The sequence below is a fragment of the Lonchura striata genome, chromosome Z, assembly GCF_050655825.1.
Source record: "Lonchura striata isolate lonStrDom1 chromosome Z, ASM5065582v1, whole genome shotgun sequence".
NCBI lineage: Eukaryota > Metazoa > Chordata > Aves > Passeriformes > Estrildidae > Lonchura > Lonchura striata.
Window position 1 is genome coordinate 46,003,591 of NC_140740.1, and position 24,266 is coordinate 46,027,856.

The 24,266-nt window shown below is 49.5% G+C and overlaps 4 protein-coding genes across 53 annotated transcripts in view; 3 read left to right on the plus strand and 1 right to left on the minus strand.

Moving 5' to 3' along the window:
- Positions 1 to 24,266, minus strand: part of LOC110484213 (ubiquitin-associated protein 2) — a 253,283-nt gene that overhangs the window by 161,182 nt on the left and 67,835 nt on the right. For 33 of the 50 annotated variants that reach the window (XR_014951069.1, XM_085566179.1, XM_085566177.1 and 30 more), the window contains 3 exons: positions 23,588 to 23,783; positions 22,246 to 22,337; positions 21,310 to 21,360 (listed from right to left, as the gene is read on the minus strand). Coding sequence is in view for 49 of the 50 variants with exons in the window: in XM_085566179.1 (XP_085422305.1) it covers positions 21,310 to 21,360; positions 22,246 to 22,337; positions 23,588 to 23,783 (339 nt within the window). In the remaining variant the exon portion in view is untranslated. The remainder of the gene's footprint in view (positions 1 to 21,309; positions 21,361 to 22,245; positions 22,338 to 23,587; positions 23,784 to 24,266) is intronic. The other 17 variants (XM_085566152.1, XM_085566174.1, XM_085566176.1 and 14 more) reach the window with 3 other exon arrangements.
- Positions 4,332 to 5,485, plus strand: LOC144248298 (interferon-like). Its single transcript, XM_077790339.2, has one exon. The coding sequence runs from the start codon at positions 4,496 to 4,498 to the stop codon at positions 5,225 to 5,227; it is 732 nt and encodes a 243-aa protein (XP_077646465.1). The 5' UTR covers positions 4,332 to 4,495; the 3' UTR covers positions 5,228 to 5,485.
- LOC144248206 (interferon-like) lies at positions 12,916 to 13,671 on the plus strand. The gene has a single exon (XM_077790149.2). The coding sequence runs from the start codon at positions 12,931 to 12,933 to the stop codon at positions 13,660 to 13,662; it is 732 nt and encodes a 243-aa protein (XP_077646275.1). The 5' UTR covers positions 12,916 to 12,930; the 3' UTR covers positions 13,663 to 13,671.
- LOC110484216 (interferon) lies at positions 16,116 to 23,588 on the plus strand. Its single transcript, XM_077790148.2, has 3 exons — positions 16,116 to 16,284; positions 16,388 to 16,486; positions 18,236 to 23,588. The coding sequence occupies exons 1-3, from the start codon at positions 16,116 to 16,118 to the stop codon at positions 18,913 to 18,915; spliced, it is 948 nt and encodes a 315-aa protein (XP_077646274.1). The 3' UTR covers positions 18,916 to 23,588.

Below are 24,266 nucleotides of genomic sequence, written 5' to 3' on the forward strand. Positions count from 1 at the left end.
TCAGTGCCTAGGTGCTCAGACCCAGAGCCACCTCTTCAGCTCTCTGACTTAACGAGCTCCTGAGGTTCCTGAGAAATAAACCATCAGTTTATTTAATACAACTCTATCAAAGGCTTAAAAGAGAGAATTTATTCATATAAACACAAAGAAAACAAGCATAGTGTAGGTAAAAAAACCAGAAAAATCTAATGGGAACTACAAAAAGACTTGGGAAGTGTCCCAGGCAGAATGGAAGCTTCCGACAACATTTATCAGGGAAGGCTTCCCACTGAGGTTCACAAAATGCCTCCTTGCTTGCTAAACTCCTTCTTAGAGAAGTCTGGAGGCAGCTTAATACAATCCTAGGCCCACAGTAGGTAAATGGTTCATCTCAAAAGAATTATATATGTGTAATTGACCTTTTATACAAATTTGTCCTGCAAGATGAGAGAAATATTTGTTTACACGTCTATCGAGGAAATATATGGGAAATATGGGAAAAACAAATAATTCAAATTAATCATGACAATACTCAAATAATTTTGATCAGAATTATCTATGATCCATTACAGACAGTGGTAACTACTTGTACAGTGCTCCACTACCCCAATCCTTTGAAAGCCAGATTAATAACAAACTACAGAAAAAGGTAATTAATCCAATTACTTTTGTTTTACCTCAAGCAATAACCTAGAGGTGTGTCCCCACTCAAGGGACGAATCTCCAGGCACACTAATAGAAGGCTTGTGCTGAATACCCCGGCAGTAAAGGTCTGCAACTAGAATTTACGGGAAAAAATGATTGACCCAAATGCATTAAAAGCTGCAACAGCTCAATCAGCTCAGCAACTTAACAGAAATTTACGAGTTACTTACTAGATACTTACAAGTACCACTACTTCCTTTTTCAACACTAGGAACCAAGCTGACACATACTGACAAGCGTGCAAAAATCAGTAAGGAAACACTACTTGAAAAATCTTCAAAGTATTAAACTTTAGAAGAGTTCAGCGAGATTTGACTTCAGCACTCTCCAAAACGAAAAAGTCTGTTCAACATCAGACATAGCTTTAGAAAAAAGGGAGAAGCCCAAGATACGATACTACAATTGATGCAGTGTCCTGTAAAGGGCAATAAAAGAAATTCAGCGGAACATATGATGAACGAGAGACGACCCCAGAGAGAAAGGAAAACCACAAGAAACACACAACATCATCGCAAATACATGATGTGGCACTAACGTAGGGTTCCACTACACCACAACCAACAGGCAAGAGGCAACCTCTAAAGGCAAAAAGAGAATTAACAACACCATCGCCAGCCACAGTCAACCCAAGAAAACACTGCCCAAGACCACCACAGCCACCAGCACAGACTGGAAAGCACGGGCGGAAACTCCCAGCAATCAGAAAGCGATGAAGGGAAAGCTGCCGCCGTACAAAGCCGGCAGCGCCCCAGCCACAGCCACCAGCAGCACCACCGAGCCTCACCGGGCTCCTCCTGCCCAGCACCACCCGACAGCACCCGCAGACCCAGCGTGGCTGTGCCCACAGCCACACAGCCACACAGCCACGGCTGCCGCACGCCGCACCTACTCCTCCTCCTCGCCTGCCAACGCCTCTGGACACACGACGACACCTTCCCCGGCGACGCACTCCGCCTCCTCCAGGACATGCCTCCCAGCCACACACAGCCCAGCCGCCTCCAAGAGCCGCCCTTCTTCCCCGACACCCTCCTGCACCCCAACCTCGGCCCGCACCAAGCCGCCGCCACCGCCCTGCGCATCCTCCAGCGCCTCTTCCACACCCTCAGCTCCAACAGCACCCGCCAGCACTGGCCCAGCCACGCTCGCAACCTCCTCCTCAACAAACTGCAGCACCACATCCACCACCTGGAGCAACGCCTCCCCGACAACGCCCTGCTCTCCAAAGGACCACGCAACCCGCGGCTCGCCATCAACAAGTACTTCAGGGACACCCACCCCTCCCTCCACACCCACAGCCACAGCGCCTGGGACCACCTCCGCCTCGAAGCTCGTGCCTCTTTACGGCACCTCCACAACCTCACACGTGCCAGGCGCCGCTAGCGCAGACACCCACACTCCAACCCACACCTACCACCCAAACCCACCTCCAACCCCACGCCTCCTCTCACCTGGGACCAGAGACAGGGCTGCAACAACCGCACGCCACCCGCAGCCCCCAACCACTCCCTCTCCCATTGATTCAGCCTCTCCCAGTGATACGGGCAAAGGACTTTCTCCACTTATTTCTAGACTGATTTATTTATTTGTTTCTTTATTTATTGATACACGTATTTATTTTTCTACTTATTCACTTATTTATGCCGCTGAAAATAAAGACCTACGACAAAACACTTGCCATTCCCTCTCATCTCTCTAGCACAGCAACCAGTCTCTGGGCCAGCCAAAGCCATCCTCACTCCACACCTACCCCAAGCCATCCTCCAAACCGCCTCTGCCCACTCTTCTCAATGGCACCTGACCAAGCAAGATGCTGTAGCAAACCCCTTGGAAAAACACTGCCAGCGGTTGGCCACCACCACAGAGTCCCAAAAAGAAAAACACGCAAAGGCTGGGGAGCACCGCTGCACCTCATCTGCTTTATCCACAACGTGCTCCATCCATCCAATCCATGCCTCTCTGACTCACAGACAAGGATGCAGGACACGGCCCAGCACTTTGCTCAAGCCCAGGCACACAAGCTCACTTGCTCTGCCCCTATCCACCACTGCTCTGTAGCCTTAGCCATAGAACATCACAAAAAATCACCAGGAATGGCGACTACGCAATTGGAATGCCATGCTCCCCATTACCGACCACCTCTTGGTTTTCCCTAGGCCTTAGCCGAGTCTGGTGACCAAGCACAACAGCCTCATCTTCTTGCCTGACACTGCGCTCAGCCGGACTGCTCTGTAGTTCCCACACTCTTCTGCTTTTCCCCTTATACAAAGGGAGGCTTATACCTCCCTTCTACCACTTACTGGGAACTTCAACTGACGGACACCAGATTTCAAAAACCAGGCACTGTGGCCCAGCAGCTCCATCTGACAGTTCCCTCAGGGCTCACGCATCAGTCTCTTCAGGTCCCATGGACTTGTGCACATTCAGGTTGCCACGACGGACTCAAACTCGACCCTCTCCTACACTGGCCTGGGGATCTACAGGGATTTTCCGCGAGGACTCCCAGCATTTGCCTTGTGTGCCTTCGGCAGCCTGCCTGGAGATCACTGACGCACAAGGTGACAAACAACCGCTCACCTCCAAATTCTCTGTCCCCCAAAGGCCAAAAACTTTCAAATCCCACAATCTGCTCCAAGCAACAATCCCACCATTTCTCCACCAGGCCAGAGGGATCATCCCCTTGCAAGTCTCTGCACACCCCAAACACCTCTTCACCTTGCCGCAGATTTTGTGCATTTTTGGAAAGGCATCTGAAACTACTGGCAAACCTACAATACTCCAGCCAAAGAAGCCAAGCTCCCTCAGCCTTTCTCACAGGTCACGGCCTCTGGACCCCCGTGCATTTTCAGAGCCATCACCTTCCAAGGACACCACACCTCTCATAGACTAAAGAGCCCTGAACAGGACGCGCTGCTCCGAGCAAGGGCTCCAGCAGTCCCAAAGCGCAACCCCATTTCTTTCATGGGGGAATGTCCTCCTTTGACCTCTGGCCGCCTCAGCCACTGAGGCATGGATCTCAAAAGCAGACCGATGCTCCGGGGCCACAGCCATGGCACCGAGCACGACAGTAACAGCAAAAGCTTTCCCTTTCCGCGACTTCTTCACTCAGCCTTTCTTGCCTGCCTTGTGGCTCGCTCCTCCCAAACACAGCAGGTGCAGTGCCTCCTTGCAAGGACACACTCAGGCCTCCAAGACCCACATGCACAGACAGCCCCTTGAACCCTGCCAGTGCCTCTGGGCGTTAACCGCAGGAGGGGAAACGCCGGCCCTCACCCACTGACATCACCGCACATCCCTTGCAACCACAAAAGGAAAACAGTGGCTAAGATGAAATTAAAGGCAAGCCTCAAAGTGAAAGGAAAAGTGACCACAACCAAAACCAGGGCTTTGCAAGTGGAAACGATGCTTGGGCACAAACAGAGACTCAGCTCAACAGCACAGACCTTGCAGCTGGCTCGGCAAGTGAAAGGATCGCCCAACACCCTCCCCAACGCACCTGACCCCCCAGCGCCTCTGGCCCAGAGCTTTCACAACCCCTTCCAGCCATGACTGACACTCGGCCCCAGCACACCGCTGCCACCACAATCCTCAACCACGGCCACCCCAACAAAACACTGCCCAAGACCACCGCAGCCACCAGCACAGACTGGAAAGCACGGCCGGAAACTCCCGGCAATCAGAAAGCGATGAAGGGAAAGCTGCCGCCGTACAAAGCCGGCAGCGCCCCAGCCACAGCCACCAGCAGCAGCAGCACCACCGAGCCTCACCGGGCTCCTCCTGCCCAGCACCACCCGACAGCACCCGCAGACCCAGCATGGCTGTGCCCACAGCCACACAGCCACGGCTGCCGCACGCCGCACCGCCGCTCCTGCTCCTCCTCGCCGCTCTGGCCACCAGCCTCGCCTGCCAACGCCTCTGGACACACGACGACACCTTCCCCAGCGACGCACTCCGCCTCCTCCAGGACATGCCTCCCAGCCACACACAGCCCTGCCGCCTCCAAGAGCCGCCCTTCTTCCCCGACACCCTCCTCCACCCCAACCTCGGCCCGCACCAAGCCGCCGCCACCGCCCTGCGCATCCTCCAGCGCCTCTTCCACACCCTCAGCTCCAACAGCAACCGCCAGCACTGGCCCAGCCACGCTCGCAACCTCCTCCTGAACAAACTGCAGCACCACATCCACCACCTCAATCAATGCCTCCCCAACGACCCCCTGCTCTTCATAGGACAAAGCGACCCGCGGCTCACCATCAACAAGTACTTCGGGAAAATCCACGCCTTTCTCCAGGCACACAGCCACAGCGCCTGCGCCTGGGACCACGTCCGCCTCGAAGCTCGTGTCTGCTTACAACACGTGGACAAACTCATACGGCGCATGAAGCACCAAGCTGCTCTGGACCCCACTAAACCCACAGAGAACAAACACCCATCGCCAGCCAGCACCAGTAGCCATGGATTGAGTGGTGACAGCAGGAGCCCAGGCTGGGATCACTTGGTACCAGTCACACGTCTTCCAACCGATGAGCTGATGGGGAAAGGCCTATGAGCGTGCTGGCACTGGGGCCAGTATGTGGCACAGCCCACACCCAAACCACAGGCACTGGAGAGGAAGGAAGAGGAAATTTCTGTGCTACACATTCATGGACACCTACGAGACACTGGGGATACAGAAGGTATTGTTACCTGTGGAATTACCGCGTTCATCCGGACTGCAACCTCACCTGATGAACGGCAAGGGGATCATGGACACTGGGGAACTACTGTGGGAATGCCAATCACTATTTATCACAGAACTCTGTTTGCTTACTTATTTAATTCAGTAATTAACTTAGTCAATTATTTATTTCTTTGGCTGGCCATTTATTTATTTATTTATTTATTTATTTATTTATTTATTTATTTTTTTGTTAGAAATAAAGACTTTTTGTAAAAACAAAAAAGAATGAAAAAGCTAAGCTGTGCTCATTGTGCTCCACGCTTAGACCTGACATGCAAAGACATGGTCCCCTCAGGCTGTGAGGGGATGAGTCTCTGTCCTGCAGCCCATCTTGCCAATGCATCCTGCCTGGATCAAAGGCTATGGATAGCACGCTCCCAGGGAATGGTGGTCCTGCAGCCCCCAGGCACCTCTTACAGCTGCCAGACCACTGGGGCACCCATTTGCCCCAAATGGCATGATGCCTGCCCTGCATACCTCCTTCTCTTCCACCACCTCGCTCTGCCTTCCAGACCCTCCAATAATGCAAAGCCTTGAAAGCCACCTCCAAACCATCATCCCACCAAAGATAACCATTCTGCAATGCCACAGCACTGCCTTAGAAGAAACAGGGTGGCACAGACAAGGTGCACCTCAAAGAAGCAAGGAGGGGACCCATAAAGGACTGCAGAGATTTGGACAATTCACCCCAACACATCATTAGCAAGCAAAGAGATCCATCATCCAAACACCCCCAACTCGATATGGTCCAAACCAACCAGCACAGCATTCCTCGTGAAGGGAACTGCCCACACATCACCAGCACCGGCTGCTCCTTCGCCCTCCAACTATCAATCCAGAAGCACCTCCCCAGGTCAGCAGCTCCAGCCTTCTCCTGCATGCCACAAAGAGATTGTTTTCCTGGGCTCAAACAACCTCCAGCACTGCGTCGCTTCAAGGATACTGCTCCGTGCAAACGCAACTGATTGCTTCCCATTTAGCTGAGTGAAAAAACAACAGGACCAAATCGAGATTCATAGAATCACTAAGGTTGGAAAAGACCTCCAAGATCATCAAGCCCAGCCTTTGACCAAATACCATTAAGCCATATGATGAAGCGCCACATTTACTCCATTTTTGAACACTTTCAGCGGTGGTGACTCCACCACTTCCCCAGGGAGCCTGCTCCGATGCTTGACCACTCCTTCAGTGAAGAAATTTTCCCTAATATCCAACTTGAACCTCCACTGGGACATCTTGAGGCCATTTTTTTTTCCTATTGCTAGCTGCTGGGAGAAGAAAACAATTCCCATATGGTTATAACTTTCTTCTAGATCATCGTACAGAGTGATCCGGTTCTCCCGAACCTCCTTTTCCCCACACTAAACTCACCCAGTTCCCTCAGCTGCTCCCCATATGACTCGCTCTACAGACCCTTCCCCAGCTCCATTTCCTTCTCTGGACATGATCCAGCACCTCAGTGTCCTTCCTGCTGTGAGGAAACAAAGCTGAACACAAGATTCCAGCTGTGGCCTCACCAGTGCCCCCAGCACAGGGGGATGGCCACTGCCCGGCTCCTGCTGGCCACACCATTGCTGACACAAGCCCGGTGCCATTGGCCTTCTTGGCCACCTGGGCACACTCCAACTCGTGTCCAGCTCTTGAAAACCTGCACCCCCAGGTCCTCTCCCATCCAGCAGTTTGCCAGACACGCTGTCCCAGCCTGGAGCTGCAGGCGGTTCCTGTGACCCAAGGGCAGGACCCAGCACTTGGCCTTGTTGAACCTCACACAACTGGCCCTGGCCCGTGGATCCAGAAGACAGTGCAGATCCTTCCGCAGAGCTTTCCTGCCCTCCAGCAGAACAGCACTCACGCCCAGCTTGATGTTGTCCTCAAACTGACTAAAGGAGCTCTTGGATTCCCTCAAGAGCTCAGATCATCACCAAAGGTAAAAAACAGTACAGTACAGAGCCCTCAGTACGGAGTCCTGGGGGACACCATTAGGGACCAGCTGCCTGCTGCAAGGAATTCCATTCACCAGCACTCTCTGGGCCAGGCCAGCAGCCAGTTTTTAACTCAAGAACAGAGCGTCAAAGCCACAAGCAGCTGGTGTCCCCAGGAGAGTTCTGTGGGACACAGTGTTAAAGACTTTATTCCAAAGTGCAGGAAGTCAACGTTTCTGGACTTTCCCTCGTCCACTAAGAGGGGCACTGTGTTACAGAAGGAGATTGGGTCGGGCGGTTACGCCTTTGACAAACCCATGCTGGCTGGGCATGATCCCCTGGATCTCCTGGAGGTGCCATGTGATGGGCACTCAAGATCATCTCCATGAGCTTCCCCAAGCACCAAGGTCAGGCTGACAGGCCCGTAGCTCCCTGGATTCCACTTCTGACCCTTCCTGAAGATAAGCGTAACACTGGCCACACTCCGGGTTCCTGGGGCCTCCTTTGTCAGCCAGGACTGATTGTAAATTACGGGCAGTGGCTTGGTGAGCTTTTCCACCAGCTCTCTTATATATTCAGGTACACAGCAGGACCCCTCAAGACGAAACTTCCACACTGTACCACTGTCCCCCTAATGCTCCTATCCAGAAGTATCCTGCAATGTCAGGAATGAGGACCTCGTTGGTTCTGTCTTTTCTGAGGCAGCTGAAGGAACTAAATCACTCTCAGACAAAAACAGGAGCGGTGGTAATGACACAAGCTGGAATACAGGGAATTCAAACACAAAAGAAGAAATGCATTTGTGTAATTTTTTGTATTCTGGTGATACAACACCAGAATAGGGATTGGAGAGGTTGAGAGATACCCATTCCTGGGCACATAGCTGAAAGCATCACTGGACAAGGCCATGAGCAGGCTCTTCTGATACCACCTCCTCTCAGCGTCACACTGCACTTGGGATATCCAGGGCAAAACAGACAATGAAAATTAACTTTAAAAAACCCTTTATTGTTCAAAAGCAACAGCTTAGAGGAGACTTCTTCAACTCCATCACAATGAAAATCAAACTGCAAAAGGGAAGCAAGACACTGCAGAAGCTGCATCAACATTCAGTGCCTAGGTGCTCAGACCCAGAGCCACCTCTTCAGCTCTCTGACTTAACGAGCTCCTGAGGTTCCTGAGAAATAAACCATCAGTTTATTTAATACAACTCTATCAAAGGCTTAAAAGAGAGAATTTATTCATATAAACACAAAGAAAACAAGCATAGTGTAGGTAAAAAAACCAGAAAAATCTAATGGGAACTACAAAAAGACTTGGGAAGTGTCCCAGGCAGAATGGAAGCTTCCGACAACATTTATCAGGGAAGGCTTCCCACTGAGGTTCACAAAATGCCTCCTTGCTTGCTAAACTCCTTCTTAGAGAAGTCTGGAGGCAGCTTAATACAATCCTAGGCCCACAGTAGGTAAATGGTTCATCTCAAAAGAATTATATATGTGTAATTGACCTTTTATACAAATTTGTCCTGCAAGATGAGAGAAATATTTGTTTACACGTCTATCGAGGAAATATATGGGAAATATGGGAAAAACAAATAATTCAAATTAATCATGACAATACTCAAATAATTTTGATCAGAATTATCTATGATCCATTACAGACAGTGGTAACTACTTGTACAGTGCTCCACTACCCCAATCCTTTGAAAGCCAGATTAATAACAAACTACAGAAAAAGGTAATTAATCCAATTACTTTTGTTTTACCTCAAGCAATAACCTAGAGGTGTGTCCCCACTCAAGGGACGAATCTCCAGGCACACTAATAGAAGGCTTGTGCTGAATACCCCGGCAGTAAAGGTCTGCAACTAGAATTTACGGGAAAAAATGATTGACCCAAATGCATTAAAAGCTGCAACAGCTCAATCAGCTCAGCAACTTAACAGAAATTTACGAGTTACTTACTAGATACTTACAAGTACCACTACTTCCTTTTTCAACACTAGGAACCAAGCTGACACATACTGACAAGCGTGCAAAAATCAGTAAGGAAACACTACTTGAAAAATCTTCAAAGTATTAAACTTTAGAAGAGTTCAGCGAGATTTGACTTCAGCACTCTCCAAAACGAAAAAGTCTGTTCAACATCAGACATAGCTTTAGAAAAAAGGGAGAAGCCCAAGATACGATACTACAATTGATGCAGTGTCCTGTAAAGGGCAATAAAAGAAATTCAGCGGAACATATGATGAACGAGAGACGACCCCAGAGAGAAAGGAAAACCACAAGAAACACACAACATCATCGCAAATACATGATGTGGCACTAACGTAGGGTTCCACTACACCACAACCAACAGGCAAGAGGCAACCTCTAAAGGCAAAAAGAGAATTAACAACACCATCGCCAGCACCAGTCAACCCAACAAAACACTGCCCAAGACCACCACAGCCACCAGCACAGACTGGAAAGCACGGCCGGAAACTCCCGGCAATCAGAAAGCGATGAAGGGAAAGCTGCCGCCGTACAAAGCCGGCAGCGCCCCAGCCACAGCCACCAGCAGCAGCAGCACCACCGAGCCTCACCGGGCTCCTCCTGCCCAGCACCACCCGACAGCACCCGCAGACCCAGCGTGGCTGTGCCCACAGCCACACAGCCACACAGCCACGGCTGCCGCACGCCGCACCTACTCCTCCTCCTCGCCTGCCAACGCCTCTGGACACACGACGACACCTTCCCCGGCGACGCACTCCGCCTCCTCCAGGACATGCCTCCCAGCCACACACAGCCCTGCCGCCTCCAAGAGCCGCCCTTCTTCCCCGACACCCTCCTCCACCCCAACCTCGGCCCGCACCAAGCCGCCGCCACCGCCCTGCGCATCCTCCAGCGCCTCTTCCACACCCTCAGCTCCAACAGCAACCGCCAGCACTGGCCCAGCCACGCTCGCAACCTCCTCCTCAACAAACTGCAGCACCACATCCACCACCTGGAGCAACGCCTCCCCGACAACACCCTGCTCTCCAAAGGACCACGCAACCCGCGGCTCGCCATCAACAAGTACTTCAGGGACATCCACCCCTCCCTCCACACCCACAGCCACAGCGCCTGGGACCATCTCCGCCTCGAAGCTCGTGCCTCTTTACGGCACCTCCACAACCTCACACGTGCCAGGCGCCGCTAGCGCAGACACCCACACTCCAACCCACACCTACCACCCAAACCCACCTCCAACCCCACGCCTCCTCTCACCTGGGACCAGAGACAGGGCTGCAACAACCGCACGCCACCCGCAGCCCCCAACCACTCCCTCTCCCATTGATTCAGCCTCTCCCAGTGATACGGGCAAAGGACTTTCTCCACTTATTTCTAGACTGATTTATTTATTTGTTTCTTTATTTATTGATACACGTATTTATTTTTCTACTTATTCACTTATTTATGCCGCTGAAAATAAAGACCTACGACAAAACACTTGCCATTGCCTCTCATCTCTCTAGCACAGCAACCAGTCTCTGGGCCAGCCAAAGCCATCCTCACTCCACACCTACCCCAAGCCATCCTCCAAACCGCCTCTGCCCACTCTTCTCAATGGCACCTGACCAAGCAAGATGCTGTAGCAAACCCCTTGGAAAAACACTGCCAGCGGTTGGCCACCACCACAGAGTCCCAAAAAGAAAAACACGCAAAGGCTGGGGAGCACCGCTGCACCTCATCTGCTTTATCCACAATGTGCTCCATCCATCCAATCCATGCCTCTCTGACTCACAGACAAGGATGCAGGACACGGCCCAGCACTTTGCTCAAGCCCAGGCACACAAGCTCACTTGCTCTGCCCCTATCCACCACTGCTCTGTAGCCTTAGCCATAGAACATCACAAAAAATCACCAGGAATGGCGACTACGCAATTGGAATGCCATGCTCCCCATTACCGACCACCTCTTGGTTTTCCCTAGGCCTTAGCCGAGTCTGGTGACCAAGCACAACAGCCTCATCTTCTTGCCTGACACTGCGCTCAGCCGGACTGCTCTGTAGTTCCCACACTCTTCTGCTTTTCCCCTTATACAAAGGGAGGCTTATACCTCCCTTCTACCACTTACTGGGAACTTCAACTGACGGACACCAGATTTCAAAAACCAGGCACTGTGGCCCAGCAGCTCCATCTGACAGTTCCCTCAGGGCTCACGCATCAGCCTCTTCAAGTCCCATGGACTTGTGCACTTTCAGGTTGCCACGACGGTCTCAAACTCGACCCTCTCCTACACTGGCCTGGGGATCTACAGGGATTTTCCGCGAGGACTCCCAGCATTTGCCTTGTGTGCCTTCGGCAGCCTGCCTGGAGATCACTGACGCACAAGGTGACAAACAACCGCTCACCTCCAAATTCTCTGTCCCCCAAAGGCCTAAAACTTTCAAATCCCACAATCTGCTCCAAGCAACAATCCCACCATTTCTCCACCAGGCCAGAGGGATCATCCCCTTGCAAGTCTCTGCACACCCCAAACACCTCTTCACCTTGCCGCAGATTTTGTGCATTTTTGGAAAGGCATCTGAAACTACTGGCAAACCTACAATACTCCAGCCAAAGAAGCCAAGCTCCCTCAGCCTTTCTCACAGGTCACGGCCTCTGGACCCCCGTGCATTTTCAGAGCCATCACCTTCCAAGGACACCACACCTCTCATAGACTAAAGAGCCCTGAACAGGACGCGCTGCTCCGAGCAAGGGCTCCAGCAGTCCCAAAGCGCAACCCCATTTCTTTCATGGGGGAATGTCCTCCTTTGACCTCTGGCCGCCTCAGCCACTGAGGCATGGATCTCAAAAGCAGACCGATGCTCCGGGGCCACAGCCATGGCACCGAGCACGACAGTAACAGCAAAAGCTTTCCCTTTCCGCGACTTCTTCACTCAGCCTTTCTTGCCTGCCTTGTGGCTCGCTCCTCCCAAACACAGCAGGTGCAGTGCCTCCTTGCAAGGACACACTCAGGCCTCCAAGACCCACATGCACAGACAGCCCCTTGAACCCTGCCAGTGCCTCTGGGCGTTAACCGCAGGAGGGGAAACGCCGGCCCTCACCCACTGACATCACCGCACATCCCTTGCAACCACAAAAGGAAAACAGTGGCTAAGATGAAATTAAAGGCAAGCCTCAAAGTGAAAGGAAAAGTGACCACAACCAAAACCAGGGCTTTGCAAGTGGAAACGATGCTTGGGCACAAACAGAGACTCAGCTCAACAGCACAGACCTTGCAGCTGGCTCGGCAAGTGAAAGGATCGCCCAACACCCTCTCCAACGCACCTGACCCCCCAGCGCCTCTGGCCCAGAGCTTTCACAACCCCTTCCACCCATGACTGACACTCTGCCCGAGCACACCGCTGCCACCACAATCCTCAACCACGGCCACCCCAACAAAACACTGCCCAAGACCACCACAGCCACCAGCACAGACTGGAAAGCACGGCCGGAAACTCCCGGCAATCAGAAAGCGATGAAGGGAAAGCTGCCGCCGTACAAAGCCGGCAGCGCCCCAGCCACAGCCACCAGCAGCAGCAGCACCACCGAGCCTCACCGGGCTCCTCCTGCCCAGCACCACCCGACAGCACCCGCAGACCCAGCATGGCTGTGCCCACAGCCACACAGCCACGGCTGCCGCACGCCGCACCGCCGCTCCTGCTCCTCCTCGCCGCTCTGGCCACCAGCCTCGCCTGCCAACGCCTCTGGACACACGACGACACCTTCCCCGGCGACGCACTCCGCCTCCTCCAGGACATGCCTCCCAGCCACACACAGCCCTGCCGCCTCCAAGAGCCGCCCTTCTTCCCCGACACCCTCCTCCACCCCAACCTCGGCCCGCACCAAGCCGCCGCCACCGCCCTGCGCATCCTCCAGCGCCTCTTCCACACCCTCAGCTCCAACAGCACCCGCCAGCACTGGCCCAGCCACGCTCGCAACCTCCTCCTCAACAAACTGGATCACCACATCCACCACCTCAATCAATGCCTCCCCAACGACCCCCTGCTCTTCATAGGACAAAGCGACCCGCGGCTCACCATCAACAAGTACTTCGGGAAAATCCACGCCTTTCTCCAGGCACACAGCCACAGCGCCTGCGCCTGGGACCACGTCCGCCTCGAAGCTCGTGTCTGCTTACAACACGTGGACAAACTCATACGGCGCATGAAGCACCAAGCTGCTCTGGACCCCACTAAACCCACAGAGAACAAACACCCATCGCCAGCCAGCACCAGTAGCCATGGATTGAGTGGTGACAGCAGGAGCCCAGGCTGGGATCACTTGGTACCAGTCACACGTCTTCCAACCGATGAGCTGATGGGGAAAGGCCTATGAGCGTGGTGGCACTGGGGCCAGTATGTGGCACAGCCCACACCCAAACCACAGGCACTGGAGAGGAAGGAAGAGGAAATTTCTGTGCTACACATTCATGGACACCTACGAGACACTGGGGATACAGAAGGTATTGTTACCTGTGGAATTACCACGTTCATCCGGACTGCAACCTCACCTGATGAACGGCAAGGGGATCATGGACACTGGGGAACTACTGTGGGAATGCCAATCACTATTTATCACAGAACTCTGTTTGCTTACTTATTTAACTCATTAATTAACTTAGTCGATTATTTATTTCTTTGGCTGGCCATTTATTTATTTATTTATTTATTTATTCTTTTGTTAGAAATAAAGACTTTTTGTAAAAACCAAAAAGAATGAAAAAGCTAAGCTGTGCTCACTGTGCTCCACGCTTAGACCTGACATGCAAAGACATGGTCCCCTCAGGCTGTGAGGGGATGAGTCTCTGTCCTGCAGCCCATCTTGCCAATGCATCCTGCCTGGATCAAAGGCTATGGATAGCACGCTCCCAGGGAATGGTGGTCCTGCAGCCCCCAGGCACCTCTTACAGCTGCCAGACCACTGGGGCACCCATTTGCCCCAAATGGCATGATGCCTGCCCTGCATACCTCCTTCTCTTCCACCACCTCGCTCTGCCTTCCAGACCCTCCAATAATGCAAAGCCTTGAAAGCCACCTCCAAACCATCATCCCACCAAAGATAACCATTCTGCAATGCCACAGCACTGCCTTAGAAGAAACAGGGTGGCACAGACAAGGTGCACCTCAAAGAAGCAAGGAGGGGACCCATAAAGGACTGCAGAGATTTGGACAATTCACCCCAACACATCATTAGCAAGCAAAGAGATCCATCATCCAAACACCCCCAACTCGATATGGTCCAAACCAACCAGCACAGCATTCCTCGTGAAGGGAACTGCCCACACATCACCAGCACCGGCTGCTCCTTCGCCCTCCAACTATCAATCCAGAAGCACCTCCCCAGGTCAGCAGCTCCAGCCTTCTCCTGCATGCCACAAAGAGATTGTTTTCCTGGGCTCAAACAACCTCCAGCACTGCGTCGCTTCAAGGATACTGCTCCGTGCAAACGCAACTGATTGCTTCCCATTTAGCTGAGTGAAAAAACAACAGGACCAAATCGAGATTCATAGAATCACTAAGGTTGGAAAAGACCTCCAAGATCATCAAGCCCAGCCTTTGACCAAATACCATTAAGCCATATAATGAAGCGCCACATTTACTCCATTTTTGAACACTTTCAGCGGTGGTGACTCCACCACTTCCCCAGGGAGCCTGCTCCGATGCTTGACCACTCCTTCAGTGAAGAAATTTTCCCTAATATCCAACTTGAACCTCCACTGGGACATCTTGAGGCCATTTTTTTTTCCTATTGCTAGCTGCTGGGAGAAAAAAACAATTCCCATATGGTTATAACTTTCTTCTAGATCATCGTACAGAGTGATCCGGTTCTCCCGAACCTCCTTTTCCCCACACTAAACTCACCCAGTTCCCTCAGCTGCTCCCCATATGACTCGCTCTACAGACCCTTCCCCAGCTCCATTTCCTTCTCTGGACATGATCCAGCACCTCAGTGTCCTTCCTGCTGTGAGGAAACAAAGCTGAACACAAGATTCCAGCTGTGGCCTCACCAGTGCCCCCAGCACAGGGGGATGGCCACTGCCCGGCTCCTGCTGGCCACACCATTGCTGACACAAGCCCGGTGCCATTGGCCTTCTTGGCCACCTGGGCACACTCCAACTCGTGTCCAGCTCTTGAAAACCTGCACCCCCAGGTCCTCTCCCATCCAGCAGTTTGCCAGACACGCTGTCCCAGCCTGGAGCTGCAGGCGGTTCCTGTGACCCAAGGGCAGGACCCAGCACTTGGCCTTGTTGAACCTCACACAACTGGCCCTGGCCCGTGGATCCAGAAGACAGTGCAGATCCTTCCGCAGAGCTTTCCTGCCCTCCAGCAGAACAGCACTCACGCCCAGCTTGGTGTTGTCCTCAAACTGACTAAAGGAGCTCTTGGATTCCCTCAAGAGCTCAGATCATCACCAAAGGTAAAAAACAGTACAGTACAGAGCCCTCAGTACGGAGTCCTGGGGGACACCATTAGGGACCAGCTGCCTGCTGCAAGGAATTCCATTCACCAGCACTCTCTGGGCCAGGCCAGCAGCCAGTTTTTAACTCAAGAACAGAGCGTCAAAGCCACAAGCAGCTGGTGTCTCCAGGAGACTTCTGTGGGACACAGTGTTAAAGACTTTATTCCAAAGTGCAGGAAGTCAACGTTTCTGGACTTTCCCTCGTCCACTAAGAGGGGCACTGTGTTACAGAAGGAGATTGGGTCGGGCGGTTACGCCTTTGACAAACCCATGCTGGCTGGGCATGATCCCCTGGATCTCCTGGAGGTGCCATGTGATGGGCACTCAAGATGATCTCCATGAGCTTCCCCAAGCACCAAGGTCAGGCTGACAGGCCCGTAGCTCCCTGGATTCCACGTCTGACCCTTCCTGAAGATAAGCGTAACACTGGCCACACTCCGGGTTCCTGGGGCCTCCTTTGTCAGCCAGGACTGATTGTAAATTACGGGCAGTGGCTTGGTGAGCTTTTCCACCAGCTCTCTTATATATTCAGGTACACAGCAGGACCCCTCAAGACGAAACTTCCACACTGTACCACTGTCCCCCTAATGCTCCTATCCAGAAGTATCCTGCAATGTCAGGAATGAGGACCTCGTTGGTTCTGTCTTTTCTGAGGCAGCTGAAGGACCTAAATCACTCTCAGACAAAAACAGGAGCGGTGGTAATGACACAAGCTGGCATACAGGGAATTCAAACACAAAAGAAGAAATGCATTTGTGTAATTTTTTGTATTCTGGTGATACAACACCAGAATAGGGATTGGAGAGGTTGAGAGATACCCATTCCTGGGCACATAGCTGAAAGCATCACTGGGCAAGGCCATGAGCAGGCTCTTCTGATACCACCTCCTCTCAGCGTCACACTGCACTTGGGATATCCAGGGCAAAACAGACAATGAAAATTAACTTTAAAAAACCCTTTATTGTTCAAAAGCAACAGCTTAGAGGAGACTTCTTCAACTCCATCACAATGAAAATCAAACTGCAAAAGGGAAGCAAGACACTGCAGAAGCTGCATCAACATTCAGTGCCTAGGTGCTCAGACCCAGAGCCACCTCTTCAGCTCTCTGACTTAACGAGCTCCTGAGGTTCCTGAGAAATAAACCATCAGTTTATTTAATACAACTCTATCAAAGGCTTAAAAGAGAGAATTTATTCATATAAACACAAAGAAAACAAGCATAGTGTAGGTAAAAAAACCAGAAAAATCTAATGGGAACTACAAAAAGACTTGGGAAGTGTCCCAGGCAGAATGGAAGCTTCCGACAACATTTATCAGGGAAGGCTTCCCACTGAGGTTCACAAAATGCCTCCTTGCTTGCTAAACTCCTTCTTAGAGAAGTCTGGAGGCAGCTTAATACAATCCTAGGCCCACAGTAGGTAAATGGTTCATCTCAAAAGAATTATATATGTGTAATTGACCTTTTATACAAATTTGTCCTGCAAGATGAGAGAAATATTTGTTTACACGTCTATCGAGGAAATATATGGGAAATATGGGAAAAACAAATAATTCAAATTAATCATGACAATACTCAAATAATTTTGATCAGAATTATCTATGATCCATTACAGACAGTGGTAACCACTTGTACAGTGCTCCACTACCCCAATCCTTTGAAAGCCAGATTAATAACAAACTACAGAAAAAGGTAATTAATCCAATTACTTTTGTTTTACCTCAAGCAATAACCTAGAGGTGTGTCCCCACTCAAGGGACGAATCTCCAGGCACACTAATAGAAGGCTTGTGCTGAATACCCCGGCAGTAAAGGTCTGCAACTAGAATTTACGGGAAAAAATGATTGACCCAAATGCATTAAAAGCTGCAACAGCTCAATCAGCTCAGCAACTTAACAGAAATTTACGAGTTACTTACTAGATACTTACAAGTACCACTACTTCCTTTTTCAACACTAGGAATCAAGCTGACACATACTGACAAGCGTGCAAAAATCAGTAAGGAAGCACTACTTGAAAAATCTTCAAAATTTTAAACTTTAGAAGAGTTCAGCGAGATTTGACTTCAGCACTCTCCAAAACGAAAAAGTCTGTTCAACATCAGACATAGCTATAGAAAAAAGGGAGAAGCCCAAGATACGATACTACAATTGATGCAGTGTCCTGTAAAGGGCAATAAAAGAAATTCAGCGGAACACATGATGAACGAGAGACGACCCCAGAGAGAAAGGAAAACCACAAAAAACACACAACATCATCGCAAATACATGATGTGGCACTAACGTAGGGTTCCACTACACCACAACCAACAGGCAAGAGGCAACCTCTAAAGGCAAAAAGAGAATTAACAACACCATCACCAGCCACAGTCAACCCAAGAAAACACTGCCCAAGACCACCACAGCCACCAGCACAGACTGGAAAGCACGGCCGGAAACTCCCGGCAATCAGAAAGCGATGAAGGGAAAGCTGCCGCCGTACAAAGCCGGCAGCACCCCAGCCACAGCCACCACCAGCAGCACCACCGAGCCTCACCGGGCTCCTCCTGCCCAGCACCACCCGACAGCACCCGCAGACCCAGCGTGGCTGTGCCCACAGCCACACAGCCACACAGCCACGGCTGCCGCACGCCGCACCTACTCCTCCTCCTCGCCTGCCAACGCCTCTGGACACACGACGACACCTTCCCCGGCGACGCACTCCGCCTCCTCCAGGACATGCCTCCCAGCCACACACAGCCCTGCCGCCTCCAAGAGCCGCCCTTCTTCCCCGACACCCTCCTCCACCCCAACCTCGGCCCGCACCAAGCCGCCGCCACCGCCCTGCGCATCCTCCAGCGCCTCTTCCACACCCTCAGCTCCAACAGCACCCGCCAGCACTGGCCCAGCCACGCTCGCAACCTCCTCCTCAACAAACTGCAGCACCACATCCACCACCTGGAGCAACGCCTCCCCGACAACGCCCTGCTCTCCAAAGGACCACGCAACCCGCGGCTCGCCATCAACAAGTACTTCAGGGACACCCACCCCTCCCTCCACACCCACAGCCACAGCGCCTGGGACCATCTCCGCCTCGAAGCTCGTGCCTCTTTACGGCACCTCCACAACCTCACACGTGCCAGGCGCCGCTAGCGCAGACACCCACACTCCAACCCACACCTACCACCCAAACCCACCTCCAACCCCACGCCTCCTCTCACCTGGGACCAGAGACAGGGCTGCAACAACCGCACGCCACCCGCAGCCCCCAACCACTCCCTCTCCCATTGATTCAGCCTCTCCCAGTGATACGGGCAAAGGACTTTCTCCACTTATTTCTAGACTGATTTATTTATTTGTTTCTTTATTTATTGATACACGTATTTATTTTTCTACTTATTCACTTATTTATGCCGCTGAAAATAAAGACCTACGACAAAACACTTGCCATTGCCTCTCATCTCTCTAGCACAGCAACCAGTCTCTGGGCCAGCCAAAGCCATCCTCACTCCACACCTACCCCAAGCCTTCCTCCAAACAGCCTCTGCCCACTCTTTGGAGAAACATCTCTTGTTGTTAGATATCATCACCACAATTATATCTTGAGTCCTTGTTTCCTTTAGTAGTTTCCAACTTCCTTGCCAGTTTTTCCATCTGAAAGCCTCTTGTCAGGGAAGTCATGGACCTAACGGAGATATTACACTAGAGGGCTACAAACAAAATAAGTGCATCAGAGCACTTCTGGTATCAAGATAGGTTACAAGTTGTATTTAGACTGAAGAAGTCTTTGAGCTGACCTTGCTGTGGCCTTTTACCTTTTCATCGGACCTTACGAAGAAGAAGCAAACTGAATTTTGAACTGCATTTGCAGTGACAGACAATGGTCTACAGGGAATGTCTCTAAACCTAAAGAGTAGGTTTGCATCAGGCATTAGGGAGAAATTCATTACTATGAGGACTGCAAGGCACTGGAACATGCCCTAGAGTGAGCCAGAATACCACATTCCTGCAAGTGTTTAAGGCCAGACTGGATGGGTTTTCTGCAATGTGATCCAGGAGAAAGTTTCCCTTCCTATGGCAGAGTTGCTTGCAATCAGATTACCTCTTTCAACTTAAAGTATTTTAGGACTCGTGCTGACATTTTGGAGGACTATGGAACCAAAATAGGAAGAGGTAAGAGCTTGAGGAGGAAGGAACAGAAGTGTGACGGCAAAGAAGGTAGTCCCATTTCCCATCCTCCTATGTCACCTGGGAGATGAAGGTAGAGAAATTTATAAGTGAAACTGAGTCCAGGAAATCATGAAAGGTGAAAGGAAGGTGTTCTGTAGATTTGGTTTTATTTCATTATTTACTTGTCAACTGCATGATTTGATTGCTAGTGAGTTAAACTAAATTCCCCAAGCCATGTCTCCTTTGCCCATGACTGCAACCAGCAAGTAATTTCTCTCTGTACTTACCTCACCCCACATGCCTTTCAGGGTGTACTTTCTCCCTTGACTAGATGAGGTGGGGAGTGATAGAACACCTTGGTGGTCACCAGGCATCTAGCCATTTTTAAGACATTACAATATATACCTCTTGGCCCTGCAACTTCAAATATTTTGCATCTTGTTGCCATAAAGATATTTCAGTTGCATTCAGATGCATTTCAGTTGACAGTTTCTCAAGTAGCACAACTTCCTCTAGTAAAAGTCTTTATTCATGTGCTCAACTTTGGAGTTTTTTTACAGAGTCTGCAGTCTGACAGGGTTTTGTCTGAGTTGTCCCTGTACTCACCTTTAAACTATCTGACCCTGACTGCTCCAAGGTCTACATGGAATACCTGGTACTTATTTGGGCCTTACATTATGGCATTCATCTAGTCTTCTCTGATCACTGCTCCATTTCTGCCTCAACAGATACACCACATCACTCTTGTATGTAACTGTTCTCAGCTACCTACTACCAAACCTTCTCTCCAAGTTCCTTAACCCTACATATCTGATAGGAAAATTTTTTATCATTTTGCAATCTAGACTGAGGCCCCTTTTGCATCTATCTGGAAGCTCAGCCTGTCTCATATGCCATTTGCATTCTGGATCCATATAAGGAAAAAAACTTAGTACAGCCTCCCTCTTACAGCTCACCTGCATTTGTTGCCATGATGTACATGCAAAGACCTATACCTATGACAACATCCAAAATCTCAGATACACCTACTGGCTACCAACTTGTGTACCTGCTGTTCAACTTTACCTCTTTATAAAAGAAAACACTTAGGACTTCACTTAGATTAGACAAAATGTCATAATGTTGTTACAAAAATTTGACATTTCTCACTCAGGAGCACAGAACACACTTGTGTCTATTTAGAGATTTGCAGCTGGACAAATGCATGATGCAACAGTTGCTCTGTATCAATTTACATAATCCTTGTATAAATTTAAAAAGAAAGAATATAGAATATAAGTAAAAGCTCTTAACCACTGTTAAATGAATCAATTTATGTGGCACAAATGATCAACAGTGAAGACAACTTCTTTAAAATTAAGTAAGTCATTTACTTACCATTGGCAGTCTGGATTGAAGCATCTGGAGATCATCATAACCATAAATCTGCTTTAAGACAGATAAAAATACAATATCATTATAACACTTTTTTCTGATGCTGATCAGTTTGGGGCTTTGAACTGAATTTGACTTAAGCCCAGTCTGTGTTAAAGATCTACAGTCGTATGTCACATTGTGTTATCATGGGGCACTGCAGCATTTCAAGGAGAGTAGGACTGAAGTTAGAAAGGTTTGTCACTCTGATGTTGTTTCCTGATGACAACTTCCTCTGAGGAGAGTTTGACTGTCTCATCTTCAGCACAGTTTTCACAGACACATCATTCCTGAACTTATGAAAAATCTACTGGGCATTCAGATTTGGTAGTAAGAACAGCCCTCTTTGCTGTAACCATTACTTCAAAGAGCACTAAGATTAAAGAGTTGATGACTTGACCACAACACAACCTCCTGGGTATCTCCTCACATTTAGTTTGATATAGAAAAGTTACTGAAGGTTCAGATTCAAAAACCAGATAACCAAAAATACGTTGAAGCTGGTCAGACATCAAAAAGCTATGTGCAGTCTTTCAAATCATGATAGACAGGCCACATGGCACATTTGAGTCACTACTATGGCAAATCCATTCTAGTAACACAAACCTAAAATAGCCTAAATTTACTCAAAGGGCCTAAAACCTGTTAACACTGAAAACCATAGCCACACCCATGTTTAGCTTCAACAGTAGCCAGATCAGGTCTGTACCAGAAGCTCTGCAGTTTACAATCAATAGTAAGCCTCTACTGAACATATTTCAGGTGTTCTTAGTATTTGAAACAAGAATTCCAGGTGTAACATGTGCCACCAGAAATTACTTGGCATAGACAGTAGCAGGTCTGGAGGGCCCATTTGCACCAAGAGCTAAGAAATCAAAGAGAAACAATGAAACTGCTTACTGGGTAGGCAGGCAGAAGTCCTCCAGGTCCCACAATATACTGGTTATGCAACAAGGGTGGTACACCTTGGGGCAGGTTTGGGGGTGCTTTGCCTGTAGAATCAAAATATAGACACTTTAACAAGCCTTTAAAAAAGGCTTCAGCATTGAGATAAGATAGCTCACAAACTGTGACAGCTACGCCATCTTACATTTTAAAGAGGAGATTTTGTGCTGTTTGACGAAGGTGCTCAAAATAGCCTGAAGAGTTTAACCATGTCTCAAGGGAGGGAAAGCTTGGGCTACTTTCTCGTGAAAACAGTCCTATCACAGAATAGCCTGAATTTGTCATTTACTTTGCCCAAGAAGATTACAAGAATTACAAGAGTACAAGGATAACAAGATTACAAAACTTCTGTTTTGCTCAGTCCTTTCCTGAAGGCAAATTTAGAAATCGTTCTCAATCTGAGAGAGATAATTCTCTCCTTTCATTTCCTGCTCTGTCAATGTATTCCCTTTATCTCCAGCAATAGACTGGAAAGCGCTAAATGTTGCCACCATGCTTTCTGTGGTGACTTACTACAACTAGGAATAGTAAAGAGAAGACTGAAATGGTTTCAGCTGCCTTCATGAAGCAGTGCTAGGAAGCAGAACAGTAGAAGAACAATGCATTTTGGCCAGTCACAAGACACTTCATTTACAAGCTATAGAAATGAGAAATACTTCTGCAACTAAGCCTGATCCTTAACAATACATCACTTACTTCTCTATATAAGATTTCCTTTTATCAGTTCAGGATCATCAGAGAAGAAAGAATTTAGCATCACTTCAACTTCAGTGCAAGAAGCCTCCCAGCCCTCCTTCTCCATGGACCCTCCCTTCTGAAGTGCTATTTTCTGTGCAATGACCCAGACATTTCTTTCCCTTCTGTGGAAGTGGCAGTAGGGATGTGACACATGATAATGAGGTCACTACAGTATATTTTGATACTGCCAAATAAGTCACAGAGCAGCCTGAAACTAAAGCTTATGTGAACTCATAGTCAGGAGCTAATCACAGCTCAGAACACAAACTGGGTGAATTTTCTAGCCCAAAACTTCCCAAGCCAGAACTGTTCTGGTGTGTATTTATAAAGCTCTTTGGGGATGGAATATGCTATACAAATGCCATATAACACCCTAACAAATATTTCAAATACATAAAATCAGGAAACTTTATTTCATAAGCCAGCAAATAAAGCATGCTGGAAATGCCAGTGAAGAGTGTGGACTTCTTAGTGTTGTTATGGAGGGTCAGATGCTCAACTGACATCCCCGCTGACTGAAATCCTCTGTCTATCCACGTGACCTGTCAATACTGCCAACCTGAAGACACTAAGGGAGCTGCCCGTGTGGTAGCAGCTGGTATAGACACACTGGTAACACTCAGGCCAAGGCTGTTGGTAGTGTTCATACTGCTTGTCATGCTGACAACCGAGGAGGTGGTGCTAGTGGCTGAGGTTGAAGCAGTTGAAAAGGTTGTTGAGGGCTGGAGCGAAGTTGTGTTCTCAATACTAGTGTGCTAGAAAAGGAGACAAAAAGAATGAGGATCACAGAGCAAATAAACCACAGTGGAAGATGCTGGGGAAAAGGGAAAAAAAGCCCAAAACAACAAAAACTTCTAAAGTAACAGCAGCACATGCAAAAGATATGCATTGTCTATGTACCAAGCAAGCAACTAAGTTGCATGCTTATGATGCTTTTGCGATTTAAAGAAAATTATTGTATGAGAGCTAAACTCAAATTGCTGTACCACCACAAAATTGTAATACAGTAACTCAAATGTAACATATAACATTCCATCACCTGGCATTTTGTCAGCTAACCTCTCCAGTGCAGATTGCTAACAGTCCACATTTTGGAGACATTTCAGATTGCCATTTTGAAGTTTGTTTTTGTTTTGTTTTGTTTTGTAATAAATTAGTTGTAAGCAATTTTTTTTAATTTCATCCCCTCTAGCTGGCACGACAATTTCCCTCAGCTGTGTGACTGGCAAGTCTCTGTC